General features: G+C 49.0%; 1 protein-coding gene across 3 annotated transcripts in view; it reads left to right on the top strand.

The window, feature by feature from the left end:
* The window catches only part of pcdh7b (protocadherin 7b), a 102411-nt gene that overhangs the window by 44542 nt on the left and 38769 nt on the right, over positions 1-19100 (top strand). Inside the window, exon 2 of one of the 3 annotated variants that reach the window (XM_052056112.1) lies at positions 10318-10513. The exons of 1 other annotated variant lie outside the window; for it this stretch is intronic. In XM_052056112.1, the coding sequence (XP_051912072.1) occupies positions 10318-10513 (196 nt within the window). Of the gene's footprint in view, positions 1-10317; positions 10538-19100 lie in introns of all 3 variants that reach the window. One more of the 3 variants, XM_052056025.1, reaches the window with a different exon arrangement.

Below are 19100 nucleotides of genomic sequence, written 5' to 3'. Positions count from 1 at the left end.
TTATTTTTCTTCTTCTTTCTTCTCTCTACCCACAATCTTGCTGCTGTAGACTGTAAACGTCCCCAGTGTGGGACAAATAAATAAAGGATATCTTAAGAATCGGCCGAGGCGTTGGAACAAGTTCAGACGAAAATGGATGTGCATTTCCGTGGCTCCGTGGCTCTAAATTGCCACGTTTGATTCTGTTGTCGCTGAAAATTTCAGCGAAATGACACGGCACGCCGGCAAACCTGATGCCGTGCCGCCGTATTGATTCTACATCAAGGATACTTCAGTTCTCCGTACTCGTCACTATTATATGACATGTCAGCCCCGTGTCACCTGAAATCAATAACCACCTCGCAGTCACTCGCACCGCATTCCACGTCACCATCAACACTCCATCGGTTCCTATCGAGGAGCGAAATGCGCCGGATGTTCTTCTTTGCCAAAGAAGTCGGCTGCAAACGTCGTTAATTACCGTATTTTTCGGATTATACGTCGCTCCGGATTATAAATCGCACCAGCCAAAAAAATGCATAATTAAGAACGAAAAAACATATAAGTGGAGTATAAATCGCATTTGGGGGGTGGGGGGGCACTTGTTTGATAAAATCCAACACCAAGAACATACACGCCATCTTGAAAGGCAATTTAAAATAAAAATTACATTGAAAACAACACGCTGTATAAGCGTACGATATGCTAACGTTATATGACGCGAACACGCCTGGTATGTTCAAGAAACATATTAAGAGTAATCTCGACAACTATAGCACAAAGAACATGCGTACAAATTTAAGATATCATTTATTTGTCCCGCAATGGGGAAATTACGAGCCAAATTTACAAATTTTGTAAAATTACAAATTTAACAAACCGTCAATGTTTTTCTACGTCGCTTACGTCAATATAGGGTCTAGAGCGGCCTCTTGTGGTTTCATGTGAAAATAACATGTTAAATGATATAATAATGTGTTAATAATTTCACCCATAAATCGCTCCAGAGTATAAATCGCACCCCCAGTCAAATTATTTAAAAAACTATGACTTATAGTCCAGAAAATACGGTATAAATTTATATAAATCCGAGTTGTCGGATTGGTTTTGAACGGTGATTATTGAGTTTCAATGAACGTGTGAACCGCAAATAGGTCGGGGTTCCCAGGACCAGTGAAGGGAGTGTTCGGCTGACGGTGAGGCGCAGCCACCTGTACAGGCTAACAGGAGGGGGTCTGTTCGACAGAGTGGGGGGGCACGGGGGGGTTGTGGAACCGGAGCTGTTCCATCTGGTGGCCCGCTCACCTTCACTGATGAATGGAGCGTTCCTCGGATAGCAGCTGTTGCTAAGGCGATGGGCGCGCATGCACAGGAGGGAAACTTGCTGGCACGGGTGTTCGCTCATTACGAGGGCTTAACTTCTTGCAACCTTCACATCGGGGAAATCCAGTCTTTAGTCCGGACCGGGCGATGGGTGAGCGGCTTGCGCGTCTCTCGCCGAAGACTCCAAGTTGTTGACAGCAGTTGACACTGGCCGAGAACCGGTCTGGGGTCGACTTACAAAAGCGCGACAGAAGTGGTGATGTTTTAGCAGGAAGTCGGGAAGGGCGAGAAAGCCCCCCCCCCCCCCCCATTCGTTCTATTTGGTGAACAAAACAGCATTAGCTTGTTTTTGGCAGTGTTATTCCGCATTATTTGGACCCATTGTGCCCAATGACAGGCAGGAATAAACGCGCGGGCGCTAATTGCGTTGAGTGGCCCTAGCAAAGTGGCGCCGCGCCTCGGGAGCACAGCAACTCCAAGCCCCCCCTTCTCCAATCTGCCATTAAGCAGCCCCCGAAATGGCCGGCCAGTCAACAAGTGAGTTAACGAGAGCTAATAAGGCCGACGGCGAAAAAAAATGAAGGCCTAAGAGCGTCATTTTCCTTTTCACAATTCGGTGGCGATGAATCGGGCGGAACTGTTAGCAAAGTGCCTCCGAGGACCATTTTACATGCGGATTAGCGCCCATATCGCCACGATCGCCGGCTGATGTGACGGCTTGATAGAGTCTGTGTCTTTGATGTGGGGGGCGGGGCGTGGGGGGGCTTATCCCTTTTTCAGCCGTCTTTTGGAACACGCTGATCTGGCTTCTCGGAGCCGGTAGAGATGTCGGAGATTGGATTGTAAGACGTCTGCGTATCGCTCCTTGCCATTTATATCGTACACCTTGTAAATAATAGCCTTGTCATGCCGACGGATCGGAGAAAACAATATTTTCCCCAGCCAAATACGCCGGCGCATTTTTTTTTTTGCCTTCACTCGTTCGGCACGTCAGCAGCCCCCCCCCCCCCCCCCCGCCGTGCTTCTTCATCTCCCCCCGCCGCGCATCTTGGTGATCTAAAAGTGTGCTTTTAGCTTCGTTCCGTTTTCATCCATCAAAGCGAGCGCCAGAGAGCTTTGACCTCGCCCGATCCCGCCGACAATGGCGAGGCCGCGGCGGAGGCGAACGGGCGAGAGTGACAGAGATGGCAAGTTGCGAGATAAGTTGCCGTGATGAATGCGGACGAGGGACGGCGAGACATGACTGGGGGGGCCGGGGGGGGGGGGGGTGGAAATGCGGCAGTGGGGGAAAAAAAATAAAATAAAAATGGCGCCAACGCAAATTCTGGCGGCCCATCAAACGTCTAAGTAGGAGTTATTGTGTTTTGCATAAGCCGACAAAGGAACCATCATTCCTCCTCTGCCCCCGTTTGCCCAACCTCTCAACCACCAAATTATTATTTAGTAGAATGACTTCGATTCTCATCCACACATCCCCCAATTGGTCGGAAAACAATTTTTTCACGAGCGCTCGTTATTTTTTTTTTTTCAGACAGCCTTCATTACTTGCTTTTTGTTGTTGTTCTTTCCCTCCGACGGAAATACACATGTGCAAACGCCCGATCGATCGTGCTAGCATTAGCGCTTTTATTTTTATTTTTTCCCTTTTAAATAACGGCCACCAACACGATCTCTCCGGAGGATGTTGTCGAGTTATTTTCTTGGTCCTTATCGATGCCGCCGAGTTTTAGTGACAGGTAGAAGAATGCTATTCCGTTCGATGGCGGATTATACAAGCTACGTATCCGCACGGCGCTATTCAGTCCAACGGAATAAAAGGCCCCGAGTGAGTCCTTAACTGGGTAAAATTGAGATGACAACGTCATTATTTTAGTCAAACACTTTTTTGTGGCGTTTTTTGGTTTGGCGGGATGCTGGGAGATGTTTCTTATGTAATACACGCACCTCGGCTTAATCAAGGTTGGGCAAAGCAGCGATTTGAATCATCTGTTTTCCTCATTGTAATGCATCATAATCACAAATATGGCAGCTGGACGAGAGCGTGTGCGTGCGCCGATAAGGACGCTTGGCAAAGGAAATGATGGCGTGAGGCAATAATGGCTGTTTTTTATTTTTTTTTAAGATGATGAGTTAAATGCACGCTACATCCTGCGCCAATCCATCTTGGTTTGCTCCTGGATGGTAGCCGCGCTCTCCTGATGACTGAGGACGGCAAATAAAGTTGTTTATCATCTGCCAGCAGGGGTGCACAAAGGATGGCCCACTCGAGGTCTGAAATCCGGACCAAAAGGGGCATTTACGTTCTCAATATGTTGCATTCATTTGGACTGTTTCTTTCCTCGCTGAAATTCCTTTTTGTTTTTTTGTACATTTATCATGGGAAATAATTGGCTACATCATTGAATAAGTACTGCTGCCAACTAAAAATGTTTTATCACTGTACTTAGTGTACTTTTCTCAAGTGTGTACGTTTTTTCTGAAATAGCCGATTAGCATTAAAACATGAGATTACACACACACACACACACACTATATAAAAATATATGGTTAGCACTGGTTAGCACGTGGCGGCCCAGTAGTCCAGTGGTTAGCACGTCGGCTTCACAGTGCAGAGGTACCGGGTTCGATTCCAGCTCCGGCCTCCCTGTGTGGACTTTGCATGTTCTCCCCGGGCCTGCGTGGGTTTTCTCCGGGTGCTCCGGTTTCCTCCTACATTCCAACAAACATGCGTGGCAGGCTGATTGAACACTCAAAATTGTCCTTAGGTGTGAGTGTGAGCGTTGGATGGTTGTTCGTCTCTGTGTGCCCTGCGATTGGCTGGCAACCGATTCAGGGTGTCCCCCGCCTACTGCCCGGAGACAGCTGGGATAGGCTCCAGGACCCCCCCCCCCCCCCCCCCCCGCGACCCTAGTGAGGATCAAGACGTTCGGAAGATGAATGATTGAATGAATGGTTAGCACATTTGACTCACAGTGCAGAGGTCATGGGTTCGATTTTGGCTCCGACCTTGATGCGGGTTTCCTCTGGTACTCCGGCAAGGTACCTGTAGGTTGATTGATCACTCTAAAAAAAAGTGTCCATCGGCGTGATTGTGAATGCAAATGGTTTGTCTAGATGTGCCATGTAATTGACTGGCGACTGGTTCAGGATGTAGTCCCGCTTTTCGCCCCAAATTTATTAAGGGCTGCTTAATAAATTTTTGCTTGATGGTACAATATGATTGTAGTTTCAAAATAACATTCAGACGAGCATTCATGAATTGTTTTCTGTTTTTCCTTGAATTGCCATTTAAAATTTGGTTGATTTGTTGAAACAAAACGTTTTGTTTTGGGATCTAAAGCAGATTTGGGAAAAAAAACAAACAAACATGAGAATTAATTTCTATTTGAGTATATTAGCCCCCCCCCCACACCCCCACCTCGCCTTTTTTGACCCATTTGTTTTTTTGAACACCAAAGTTTGCCCATCACGGCCTTGCCCCGCCTCCCTCTCTCCTCTGTCTCCGACTGTTCATTCAGCATCAAAATGCTCAACGTAGCAAGAAACGTTAGCGTCTCCTTCTCGCATCTGTGACAGCAAATGCGTAACGTCGCATCGAGCCCACTTTGCATCAAGTCCAGGCCAACGGCCTCGCTCCCTGCCGAAACCCAGCGCCGTGTCACAACAAGTCGACGCCGGCGACGGCCGCAGGCCCGCCGCGACCTGACACTAGCGGGCCACTGGTCAGACACGCTGACGGATCCCTGAACACGACACCCGCATAGCTCCCCTCGTGCCCGAGAGACTGGCAGGATGGGGGCGGGGGTTCCTGAGCTGATGGCTGTCAGGCCTCGACTTCTGTGACACGTGTGCACCGTTCAGCTAAGGTTGGCAGGGCATACCAAACAAAATGGCGGAATGCGGCTTCGACGGGACAAAGTCACATGATCGTCGCCGTGAGGCGGAATCCTCGCGTCGTAAAATTGGTCGATTGAAATCTGACCAGAGTCGAGAAAGCTGTTAGCTTGATGACTGCCGTCTACCTCAAGGCCACAGGATGGCACCAAGGGTCAGTTTGAGGACTCGGATCCCGCAACCGTTGCCATACGAAGAGGGTCTGGGGAGGATCTGAATACCGACGCGATGTGCCTCATGACACCATTGAAAGTCAGACCGCAGAAATCTAAGACGTTAGAGGAAATAGTTCGGTAAAGATTGAATCCAGCCAAGCGTTCCGCTTGAAAAACCAAAACAAAACAAAACAAAATAATCATTCTCGGTTCGAGCCTTTCCGCAGTTGCTACTTCAAACGAATCTTATTCCGTCTGTTTTGGTCTGTGCACATTTTGGGGCAAAAACGAAAAGCAGAAGCTGCGTTTGTTGGTTGTCCTTGTGCGCCCGGCTGCGTAAAAGGACGTTGAACGACGCATTGTCTGAGACAAAGTAGAGCAGGACACCATTTTTATTTATTTTGTTTTCCTAGCAAAATCAAACGCTGAACTCGCAAAAGTCGTTTCTTCGGGAGTCTCGGGTGCTTTTCTGGGAAGTCGCTAGCCCGGTTTCTTCTCTCCCCGTCTTTCCTTACGGGAGGAAAGAGAACGCGGAGGTGGAGGAGGCGCAGGAATCGGCGTGCCGAGGAGACGGGGAAGGAATTGAAGAAGAGAGCCGGGGGAGCTCCGCGGTGGGCGGGGAATTTGGGGAACGGCCTCGTTGGACAAAACGATCGGCGCGGCCAGAACGCGATACCTTTGACTCGGCGGGAGTCTGTTCTGAGGGAGCCGCGGCGTTTATTGCCAACATTCCAGAGACTCGCCCTTATTCAAATTCTCCCCGGTCACTCGCTTAAGAGACCGTCGACAATCGAGCATTTGTCTTTTTCGGGACAATAGCACCACTGTGTTTTGAAGCTGAGCTCTGATGAAATGAGCCGCAATTGGACAGAAGCTAAAACCACTCCCTGATCAGGTTGCAATTGATGACCCCCCCCCTTGGACATTTGCCTCGTGGGCTGTCGGCTGGGCGTATCTGATGACGGTTTAAATTGACATTCCAGTCGGGTTGATCGGTCACCAGCGGGATCCACTTGGCACTCTCCGCGTGTCTCGGGTGGCGTGACGCAGGGCTCCGTCCCCTTCCCCCGTTTTAAGTGAAACGCCACTTCCACATCCGCAAACTCGATTGCCATTTTTCGCTTATGCGCTCACTCGACTCAAATTTTGAGACGCTACTTCCCATCTCCCCGTCCTCCTTCATCTTGACTGCCATCTGCTCAAGGTATTTACAGCTGGAGTTACTCGCCGAATGCTCGACTCCCAATAAGCTGTAAGTGTAGCACAAATTCCAAACAAACGAGCTAACGTGTGTGTGTGTGTGTTAGAGGGAGCCTTGCTGACAGTTCAGGGATGAAGGAAATGAAAATCAAATCCAAGGGGTCGCACATTATTGCGGCGAAAGCCGCGCTTGTTGTTTTCGCTGGCTCTCCGCAGACTTGCATCAGAAAAGCCGCGTGTTTTCTTTCCCCTCCCAGACAGGAAACGGGGCCCGGTTAAGCCTCCAAATCTACCTGCGACTTTGTTTGCATTGTTCATCTCGGAGGACGGAAGCTTCGCTCAATCAGCCGTGGCTGTCGCAGATGGCTCTCAATCACGGGCGCGCCCCCCACCCCCCGCCCGTGCACGCACACCTCCGCCCCCCTCCTCGGAGGATGCCGATGCCGACGTCGACCCCCCCTCTGAGAGGTCCCGGCATCTGGTAACCATCGAGCCGACGACGAGTGCTAACTTATAATGAAAGTGCTACGTTGAAAGCCGCGCTAACTCGCAGCGTGGGGTTAAGCCATGCGCTAGCGTGTGCGCTAGCGTGTGCGCTAGCGTGTGCGCTAGCGCGTGCACGTTTCCGCACGCAAGCGCAGCGCAGAGCCGTTTGATGAGGTTTTGATCTTTTTCTCATCCCTGAATTCAAGGTTGACAAATCCCCCCCTCAATCCCAGATCCTAGTCAGGGGCTGAAAACATTCACAAAACAACACTGTAGCACTTCTTGAATTACCATTAGTATCAACAAACTCGGGGACTTTTATGAGCTTTCCTCTCGGTCGGCCCAGTAAAACAGCAGCTCAAGTAACGCAGGCGAATAAAAGCTTTTCCTTTTACAAGCTGGACCCGGGCCGTGTGATTGCGCATTTGTGTGCGAGCGCTTCCCTCGCCGGACTCGATTGGCAGATGGGTGAACTTTCGGGCCAGGAGGCGGAAGGAGGGCACGTTGTCAGTCAGCCTTAACAAATGCAAGGGGCCCGAAAGGGTGCCGAGTGGGTGTCAAGTCTGCGCCGCTGCCATTTCCACCGTAACACTGACAGACAGCTTCTTTTTCGCTAGTTTGCCGTGAAAACGAGTCAAATAGCCGAGAAAGCCCCCCCCCCCCCCTCACATTTTGGTGCGAAGCTCCTTATTCTTGTCCGGTCAGGCCCCACTGCAAATAAACTGTTACCTTAGCAGCCAAAGGTTTTGCTTTGCCTTGCGAGCAAAGCGCCCGAACCGATTCCAGCCGCGACAGGCCAACATCACCCACCGTCGTGAGAGCCGACCGTTGCGTCGGGTGCTCGAATCTTTTTAGACAAAGCCTAAAACTGCCCAGAAATCCATCAAAACTGAAATGGGTCCGTTCTATGGCCGTAAATCCGCAAGGGGAATCGCATGCCGGACATTGGCAACATTTCATTGGAAAAACTCGCTTTCCACTCTCGCTGACGTGAACCTGGGAAAGAGAGAACCAAACGCTTCGCGGATCGAGAAAAGTTTGAGAAGCGAAAGGAGCAAAAGGTCACCGTGCAGATGGTGCTTACAGCAGATTCCCATCCAAAGCCCCGCGGCAATCCTGGCGCGAACTCCGTCGCCCCTCTGCAAATAAATTCGCTTTCTGCCCACCGTCTCGCTGCGCAGCCAATAAAGGAGGAAATCCAGGTGAATCAAATATTTTTCCCCGAGCTTCATTTCCGCAAGCTAATTTTCTCTTTTCCTTGCCCGGGTGTTTCCAACTCATTAGGCGGCGTTCATTGCATTTGTGTCAGTGAGAAAACTGTTTTCCCAGGAACAGAGCGTCACGCCACCAGACGAATCCACAAGCAACATCTCGCACCCCCCACCCCAAAAAAAAACAAACGTTTGGTTGCGTAAACAAAGAAACAAAAGGCAACATTTAGCATCTTAACATGGACTCAAGTGTTGTTACACTCACAGAGCCGTTTTCCTTCTGGGTTGGCGGTTTTAATTGCGCAGTAAATGTTTGGCTATCCGAGTGAGAGCTGCATGAATATTTATAGCGATTCATTTGTTGAGTGTTGATTGTAATTACACAGAAACATGAGTTATTGCCAGGATTGCCATGCGCGTCAGTCAGCCAGGGAAAGTGAAGTGGGTGCAAGTAAGTCAATAAATGCGGCGCTTGGTGTGGAAACGCGGGCAAAGATTCGCAAGCGTGAAGGGCTGCATCCACACCGCGTTGCTTCAATATGTGGATTTGGGGCTCTCAGACATATTTGGGATGCGTCGTGGCAGACTGGAGATGACGAAAAAAAAAAAAAACAAACAAACACGGAATTGAACAGCCTCAGAACAGGAAGACAATTTGGCTTGATGATGGAATCACGTCTTGGCCATGTCAGGAAGCGACGAGGTCCCGGCGACGGAGGCGAGCCGGGGCTACGTCGGCATCTCATTACAAAGTCCGAAACGGCATCGACCATTTGCGGAGTCATTTATAACGATAACGGCAAAGCCGGTGTCGAATCCACATCTTTCATCACCTTCCCGCTTGCCGCTACCACTGCGCGGCACGCCGATAGGGAACGAGAGCTAGACAGGCGGTGACCGAGACAGCGGGGGAGGGCAGGAAAGAGACTTCTGCTTTAATGAAATGCTCTTAACTGCTTAACTCACTGACGCTGTTCAATAACGTCTTCGATCAAGCAACGCGTATCGACAGCGGCTCCTCTAGCAAAGACTCAGACGGGCGGGGCCCTCGTTTGCCCTTCTTCGATAAATCAGGGGGAAAACATTCTTTTCCCCTGTGGGCCAGCACTGAGGCCAGGGGGGGGGGGGCATGTATACCACGCTGATCCGCAGAGTCCCATCGATGCGTTTGCGGGTGTTAAAAGTTGTCGGGAACTACTGGAGGAGAACATGTGGTCGCCATTATCGTGCATCCCTGCTATACTTGGGGGCTCGGGACGGAGCCCTGCTGCGATTCTATTAGCCTCAAGATTCCGCTAGCTATGGTCTGTCACATCATAGGAAACAGATCATCACCTTCCCGCACGTACGCAATTATGAAAGCACTAGCTGGTTCGCCGCCCTCTGGGTGGCTAATCAGCTAGTTCCTGCGGAAGGCTGGTAAGGTGGGCCATCGGCCCACAAAAGTGTTGTTGCTTGGTTCAACTTTTTGTTCATCTTCATTGCTTATCGCAAAAATAAAGAGATGTTTAGCTCTACTAAATAACTAACAATTTTATTGCAATGCTTGTGGGTAGACCACATTTTTTCGCTAAGATGCCCACGCGATCGTAGTGAGCCACTGCCTGAGCGGCGCAGTGGCGGCGCGCAGCGGCGCGGTGAAGCAGGTACGTTTTGAAAAGGGACAGACGGAAGGACAGACCGCGTGCGGGACGACGCGCAATATATATATAGATGTTACTTAAACAGCTGTACTCTGGACTTCAATTATTTAGCACAAACTAAATACTGAACTCATTCGCTAGTATTAGCCAGCATGCTAATCTGAATAGCACGCAAACGGACAAGACGAGCAAACAAATATGCACGCTCGCACTTTAAGATATTTGGATTTCATACGCCAGGTAGCTCAATGTGCTTCGCAAAATACTATACTCACCAGCTTGAGCCTTTGACTCTCTTTGGGACCTTGCGGAAAAGCCTTCTGACACCTGTCTGCTTTGTTTCTTCCCTCAACTCCCATCCGAGGACAGAACTCCGCCTAAGCGTCCCTTTTGTAGTGACCCCCGGCCATTTGGTTTCTCTTGTAGCCGTTTCGCCGAGTGACCTTCTCGGTGGTGAGCCAGCCCCAGGACCCTCACCAGCAGGGATCGCTGCAGAGCTGCTACGACAGCGGCCTGGACGAGTCCGAGACGCCCAGCAGCAAGAGTTCGTCGGGGCCCCGACTGGGCGCCCTGCCCCTGCCCGAGGACAGCTACGAGAGGACCACGCCGGATGGCAGTGTCGGTGAGGCAGAGCACATGGAAAATGGTAGGGGCAAACACTGAAAGGAGATTGAGATCAGAGAGAGGGAACACATACACGCACATACAGCGCAGGGCGTTGGAGTAGGGTGGCGGGGAGACACCGGCGGACGTGTAGGGTCGTCTGGCGTATTTAGAAACAATCTTGCTTCGACCGGATAGAGCACTGGCACCCACGTGCTGACGTGCGTACAAAACGGCGCGTTGGCTTTGACTTCAACCTTCCGTCCATCTCTCTGTCCGTCCATCTACCCACCTACCCATTCACATTCGAAGTTTGTCCTCGTGAGTGTCGCGGCCGATCTGGAGCCTATAGGGGCCTAGTTGCCGGTCAATCGCAGGGCACATGCTAACCGCCGGGCCATCGTGCTGCTGCCCGACAGGACTGTAGGACATCAAAAACTTGCAGGCCAACCTTCCTGTCTTTCTGGAGGCTGTTTTGGATCATTCCCAAAGAACTACAACTGTGCACTGTATCTCACCTTTTCTTGGAAATAACGTGAAGTGCGGCGGGGGAGGGGCAACCACGGGGGTTTAACAACCTACTTGAATTGGTAAGCAGCTGTGTCGCCACATGCAGTGTGTTTGCCCGCAGGCCGGCGTGAAAGAGGTCGCGCTTCTCCAAACCCCGGACAAAGCCGCCGAGTGAGATTGTGAGCGAGTCAAGTAGCTTGAATTTGACCAAGCGTACATTTGAGAGAATGCGAGACTCCCGCCCGTGAACGACACGTAGCGTTTCCATAAATGTCTGCATCTTAAACCACGTCCTGAATCAAGCTTCAGACAGACAGAGTTAAAGTCGGAGGCCAATTTCTTCACACCGAGGTCGATGCCTCCGTGTGGTAACGTCAGTATCGCCTTCCAGTGGCAGCGCTTTCAGACAAATCTGAGTGCTCAAGTCTTGTTTTGAGCCGTCTGAGGACAGAGCCGTCTACTTTGTAGAAAACTTCAGACAATCAGACACTTTTTTTGCAGTCTACTTCCAAGTAACCATCAATCAGGCAGGAAATAAGCTGTTCCTGGCGCTGTGATCCAAGCCCTTGAAACCAAAGCGTCCTTGAGGAAGACCTTTGCCCACTCACTTGTGCTTAAGAGGGCATCAGTTGCACACCTAAGCGCAAAATGAATGCAATTATCAAAGGGGAGGGCAAATATCGGCTAACCGCTCAAGCTAACTGAACTCGTTAGCTTCTCCAAGACGAGTTTCTCTCAGACGGACAATCCACTCGGACTTGCCTTGTTTCATATCTTTCGGCTTGGTCATTGTCCAGTGACCCACTTGGCTTTTGTTGTATCGCAGTGCGTATGTTCTGCCTCCCTTTTGCTTCATGGGCTAACCGCTCAAGCTAACTTAACTCATTAGCTTCTCCGAGGCGAGCTTCTCTCAGACGGACGACCCACTCGGACTTGCCTTGTTTCATATCTTTCGGCTTTAACTTGGTCATTGTCCAGTGACCAACTTGGCTTTTGTTGTATCGCAGTGCGTATGTTCTGCCTCCCTTTTGCTTCAGTCATCACGCGTCATCAGATACTCATAAACGCCGAGCCTTGTGAGTCAAACAGCCAATTAGGTTCTTCCAGCCATACGCCTCGTGACCTCCTATCGATCAGCACGTCGCTGGAAGCGGTTGGCGGGTGGCTTTCCCCAACCCCTCGGGCAAACTTCATCTTCAAATAAACAACACGCTGCCGCATCGTCCCAAGCTAGCGGTGCAATGTCAAACCTCAGAATCAGAACAGCCGCCAGCGCTCGATGTCAGAGGTGGCGGACCTCAGTCACGTGACTTGACGCCGGTCAGAATTCGTTGTGGAACTTGGGACTAAAATTGACTGAAAGACTCGACTTGACTCACTTGTATTCGTTGGCGTTCGACTCAGCATGACTTAGATTTGTTCTTGATTTTATTGTTTGGTGCTTTCTACCGCCTTTATTACCGATTCGTCTGACTGTTTATTGTGCATGTTAAATCGCTCCATGTAGAGCACTTTGTATGCAGCGATGGCTGTTTGAAAGTGCTCGAGAAATACTCTTGACTTGACTTGACTAGACTTGACTTGGACTTGATATGCGTGAGACTCGACGGCTTGACAGATTTTGCTTGCGCGATTCAAAAATCTGCATTTCAATGATTTGTGTTGTTTCTGAAAGAAAACGTACTTCCTTCTGTTGTGTTCGCCAATTTGCCAAACCATCGGTACGCTCAGAAGCGGGAGCGCAGAGGCCATTTGATGAAACCCGTCGCAGGCGCTCCAAAGATTCTTGAATTTGCATTCAAGCATTACGTTTTTTGATTTCACCAGGAAGAAGAGAAGGTGACAGTCTATGTTTGCAACTCAAAGACAAGACGCACAACCACAACTGTCACCTCACTCCACCCGTTACTATAAAAACACACAAAGACGGCTACGCCAAATGAACTTGGCACTTTGACGTACCGCTGATGCGTTTTGGCGTCAGAACCTCTGCGTCCAGCTTCTTTGACATGTCGACACACCTGATTCAAACAGTCAGCTCATCGGCAAACACAGAGAAGCCCGATGACGATCCTGAGCATTTGAATTTCCCGCGAGACGTCAGTATAGATGGCTAGGAAAGACTGTTTGGCTTGAGGTGATAGCGGTGATTACTTGCTTGATATTGCTGCCGAGGCAACTTCAGAATCAGAATCAGAATCAGAATCATCTTTATTGGCCAAGTATGTAGAACACACAAAGAATTTGTCTCCGGTAAAACACGCTGCGCTAGTATCATCGTAAACAACAAAATCATTGAACCATTTTAGAGTATACCAGTAGTTTTGTAGTACCATTTTGTAGTACAAGAAGAGTGACTACGTCCAGTGACTGTTTAAGGAGTTAATGGCTAGAGGGAAGAAGCTGTTTAAGTGTCTACTGGATTTGGTGCGCATGGATCTTTAGCGTCTGCCTGAGGGGAGTGGCTGGAAAAGGTGGTGGGCAGGGTGCGGAGGATCCAGGAGGATTTTCCGTGCCCTTGTCTTGATTCTTGCAGTGTGCAAGTCCTCAAGAGTGGGTAGGGCGGTGCCAACGATTTTTTCCGCCGTCCTGACTGTCCGTTGAAGTCGGATTTTGTCCTTTTTTGGGACTGGCTTGAAATCGTGGAGGTTAATGCTTGAGACTTAACTTGTGACTTCCTCCCACATTTGCCACTTGACAAAGTCTGTGCGGTATGGACAGCGGTCTGACTCACACACAGTTGTGTCAACGCGATCCGCGTTCCAATTTTAGCTTGCCTCGTTTTGGACAGAATTTACCGATCCCGAGGAAGGCCCATCTCGTTGTTTTCGGAATAACTTTGCAGGCGAAGCTAGTCGCCGGGAAAATCGTTAAAAACGTTCAGGCAAGCCGCGGCGGCACCTTAAGGATGATCACTTGCAGATAGAAGAACCTTTTACTGGCCCGGACATCACCGGGAGTTCATTCACAGCCGACCGCCGAGACGGATGCAGAGTGCAAATGTATCGCAAGCCTCGAAAAAAGAGTAATGGCTCATCCGAGCATGCCTCCCACACTCTTTAGCGCCGGCGGCCAGACAGGGGGAGCCGACGCTTACCTTAGTGGGAGATTACGTGTTGGAATGTGAAATGGGAATTGAAATGGGAATTGAAATGTTGGAGGTGTTCATATGGCAGCAAACAGAAAAACCGAACCCAGGTGGGCACTTTATTTGAAAACCCTTTGCTATGACGGGTTCTTTTCTATACTTTGAAAATACAATATTTCATCTTGGTTAGATTCTATTCATTTGTTTATTTTTGCCCTTTGGCAACGTGAATTGCTTCGCGACATCGTCATCGTTGTTGTTTTCTGGCATTTTCCAAAGCCCGGGTGATAATGAGCGCGCTTGTGTGTTTTAAGGAGGCAGCCCCGATGGTGGGGGCCAGATGGCAAAAGGAAGTGCGTTGAATTCAAAGCGTTCATATTTCAAGAGCGGCGGCGGTGCCGGTATTAGGGTTGATTTCCCCGAACCTGGTGGAGGCAGAAGGCGTGCGCCTTCTCCATCCCCCCCCCCTCCCAAAGGTCACGGCCCATGTGTGCACGCAAATTAAATCGCCCGCAATGCAAAAAAAACGGCAATCGGGACAGAAGCGGGCACGACAACAACAACACCCGTCGTGTGTACGACTCTCAGCCGGGATTGCGCGTTTTAAATTACAAGACTAATGCGAGACTTTGCGGTTGAACGGACAACATGCCGAGGAGGCTCTATTTTGATTTATATATTTGTTATTTCTTTATTTTGCGCCTGCAGATTACAAATACGCGCCTCCTATCCATCACCTGCTACCTCGCCGCCCTCAGTTCCCTTTGTGATATCGCCGCAGGCGAGGCGACAGTGAGCCAGATAGGCAGAACAAGAGGACCTGGTGAGATAACGCGGGGCGAGGGACCCGACGGCGACGAGACGGCCGTCGAAAATGACTAAAACGGCACGACAGAAGCTCGGGAAGCAGATGGAACAGTGGGGAGGCAGGAGAGGAGGCCCAGGCGAGACGGAGGGAGAAAATTAATTAATGAATGTTTAAAAAAAAAATGTCGAGGAGGCAACGTGCAATAAGAGCCGGTGGGGAGTGGCGGCTGACAAAGAAGTGATTGATCACTGCTCGGCTGGAGCAGGCAGGTATTCAAATCATACCCTTGTGTCCGGCTTCCTCCTCACTGCCTCCGCGCCCACGCGCAGGCGCGCCACAAAGCCCCCGTTGTGCACCCCCCCAAAATCCCTGATCGTGGAAATGCTCATTCCGGAGGAACAAATCTGCCTCTTGGGAAGAGAGCATTTGGACAGGGAAGTAACAGAAAATCCATATTTACTCATCTTGAAGAAACCGCAGACGAGAAGACATAATTGATTATTTTATATATATATAAAATAATCAACATATATATATAATATATACAGTATATAAATATATAAAATCTATATATCTATAAAAATATATATTAAAATATTATATCTATATATTTAAATAAATATATATATAATATGTTAATATAATATATAAAAATATATATTTAAAAAATATATATATATTTTTAAATATATATTTAAATTATATATTTTTATATATTATGACTGCATATATATATATATATATATATTTTTTTTTTTATAGATTTTATATATTTTATATACTGTGTATATTTTTGGGGGGAAGAGAGAGAGAGAGAGAGAGAGAGAGAGGGAGATTATATAGATATATACATATATAGCTATATAGATATCACCATATATTTTAATATATGCGTCACTCATATGTCTCTTTATTTACTTATTATACGTTTTGGGTTTTTAATACATGTTTTACATATCTCGGTTTTGATATTCGCATTGTATAAGATGGCATTTTTGGGAGGTGAGGTTAACAATGTCGTAGTGATCATTCAAAGTAAGGGCGTATGAGCAAAAAAATAATAATAAATTGCAACAAAAATGAAAACAACCCCCCCAAAAAAATAGCTGTAGATATAGTTTCCCCATTTCCCCATTGTGGGACGAATAAAGGATATCTTAGTTTTGATTGTGTTTTTCATGAGGGCCTGCAGTCATGTTTATGTGCAGCCAAGCACAAGTCTGGCTTCCATTGAGACAACGGCCGGCCTCTTGTTTTTTTCTCCAGTTAGCATGGAGCGTCTCATTAGCATCTCATATGCGTGTGTGGTGGTGGTGGTGTTGAGGGGGTGGTGTGGGGGGGAGGGGTAATGTTTTGTTGTGAGGGAATGTGAATGAGCTGTAAGACTGTGAATGTCGTAGTTGTCATTTCTTTGAATGCCTTCTTGCGCCAGGACTGTGCATATGTTGCTGACTTCATGCCAAGAAAAAAAAAGGGGAGGGGGGGCTTTGTATTTCTTTTCTCACGTGGTTCAAGAGGTGCTGAAAAACACACACATACTGTATATATTCAGGCGTTCACACATTCTGTAGGTTTGACACCGGGACTGCGGCGCCCTCATGCATTCATGCGTGGAGCCGCCAATCATCTCTCGCGGTTAAAGATAGCAATCATCAAAATGTGTACACTCATCCCCCCCCCCCCCCCCCCCTCCCTCGCGATGTTTGGACACGTTCTCGTCCGAGCCTTCGGTTTGTATTATGCATGCAGCGACCAGGCCTACCAGCTGCTTGACCTTTGACATTTGCGCTACTTGTCTAAATAAATAAGAACTTCTGGGCCGCGAGAACAGCTTGCTGCCCTCGCTTCTCCGAGATGACATTTCCTACTCTAGCGGTGAACCGATTGTTTGTTGGGGTTATTAATTTGGGGTTTTGCAGTTTTTGGGGATGGTGGTCGTCACACCGTGAGTTGTTTCTGATGCTGAGTGCTGGCGCAACGGCGCCTTGAGGAGCGACTGACTGGGCTGATGAGTTTTTCCAAGATGAGAGGCGTGCGTCCGGTCGCACTTTACACAGAGCAACAGTTTTCCGTCAAAGCAAAGCAAAAGACAGCCAAACAACTGCTTCAAGAAAGGCCCCGCTAGCTTAATGCTAATGCTAAATGAACATCTGCGCGGCGCTTCCTTCACACTTTCGGCAGCGCAAAATTGTTCACCATGTTGACAGACGGCATTGCGATACTCAGTCTTAATCTCTTTATTTGTCTATTTGTTCTTGGTTTTACTTTTTGGTGCTTTATTACGCCTTTTACCGATTTGTCTTACTGTTTATTGTGTATGTTAAATCGTTCCAAGTACAGCACTTTGTATGTAGCGATGGCTGTTTGAAAGTGCTCGAGAAATACACTTGACTTGACTTGACTTATCCTCTGCGTAGAGCGACTGATTTTAGTGACGAACACTCAGGCGGGACACGCCCCACTGCAATATGATTGGCTGCCGCAAGGAGACGGTGGCAGGTGCGAATGAGAACTTCTCCGTCAATAGGATATCCGCCTGACTTTTACTGCCCCCCCCAGGTGGCCAAAGTGGACACCCCACAAGGGCAGCATTTTTTTGTGGCTGAAATGTCAACATTGTTGTTGAACCTCGTATGTTTTTCTAAAGTACAATATTATGGGATGCTTTACTGGGGAAAGCCGGAAGGGATCGATGCCATTTGTATTACAATAGGAAAAGACGAATAGAAAAGTATGCCGCAATCCACCTTTTGAAATCTTTTTAAAAAGGGCTCTCCACTGGGTCAAGGGACGCCAACGGCCACACTTGGAGTTTGCCCCCCCCCCCCCCCGCGCCCCTCCCAAAACAGCAAAACCTCGCTCAAGGAGACAATTACTGCGGTGAAGAAATCCTCTGCAAGTGGACGGCTGATTAGGGAAGTATCTAAATATTGCAGGATGCTCATTATCTCTTAACTCCGAGCACCCCCCGCCCCCCCCCCCCCCCCCCCCGAGAGGCAAAGCGGACGGCTTTAAGTCGGGGACGACTTTTGCGAGCGCCAGACTTTGACACAAAAGGCATTAGCGCCATGCATGTTTTATGAAGGCCTCGCGCTACTTAAGACGGACGTCCGTTCGTCCTGGGCCGCGCACGCGAGCGCACCCCCATTAGGGGGAAAAGAAACCGCGCGCCAAAGCTGGCCGCTCGCATCGTTGACCCATTTAAAAGGCGACGGCGCCGAGCTTTTTTCGCTTCACCGGTGCGGTACAACAAGAAGCGTTTGCCAGCCGCCATTGTTCCCACCGCATTGCCCTCCTTTCGCAGATCGCAAGCCGCAGTGAGACGTCGTCAGCAGTATGCAAAGACGTTCGCGGAACGCAACCCGCTGACGGCTCGAGAATTATCACGGTGGCGGCTAAGGGGGGCGGGGGGGGGGGAGGGGTGGGGGGGGCGCTGCACGGATGCCATTTTGATCTCGGCATGAATATGCATCCGAAAGCTGAAAGTGGAGCAGCCCCCCGCCCTTTTTTCTCGATTTTGTTTTAGGACTAAAAACAATTAATCAAGCTTAAATTGACATTGCGATGGAGTCGATGGTAGTTCACAAATCGCAAAGCAACCATTTGTGTGTGTGTGTGTGTGTGTGTGTGTGTGTGTTTGTGTGTGTGTGTAATTCCGAAGAATTTATTGCATGTGTTTAAAAAATTAAAAAAAAAAATTTCAGGATGAGGACTTTGAAAATGAAATACAATTGCAATGTTTCGGGCGGAAAAACTGCAATGACTTCATTTTCCCCCCCAAAAATATTTTGTCACATACATGTACTTTAATGAATGCAAAAATAGCAGTACATAAGAATATACTTGGCGGCCCGGTAGACCAGTGGTTAGCACGTCGGCTTCACAGTGCAGAGGTACCGGGTTCGATTCCAGCTCCGGCCTCCCTGTGTGGAGTTTGCATGTTCTCCCCGGGCATGCGTGGGTTTTCTCCGGGTGCTCCGGTTTCCTCCCACATTCCAAAAAACATGCGTGGCAGGCTGATTGAACACTCAAAATTGTCCCAAGGTGTGAGTGTGAGTGGAATGGTTGTTTGTTTCTGTGTGCCCTGCGATTGGCTGGCAACCGATTCAGGGTGTCCCCCGCCCAATACCCGAAGACAGCTGGGATAGGCTCCAGCACCACCCGCGACCCTAGTGAGCATCAAGCGGCTCGGAAGATGAA

This window comes from Hippocampus zosterae, chromosome 1 (genome assembly GCF_025434085.1).
Source record: "Hippocampus zosterae strain Florida chromosome 1, ASM2543408v3, whole genome shotgun sequence".
Taxonomy (NCBI): domain Eukaryota; kingdom Metazoa; phylum Chordata; class Actinopteri; order Syngnathiformes; family Syngnathidae; genus Hippocampus; species Hippocampus zosterae.
Note: the sequence above shows the minus strand (reverse complement) of the source record. Positions and strands in the feature narration are given on the sequence as shown.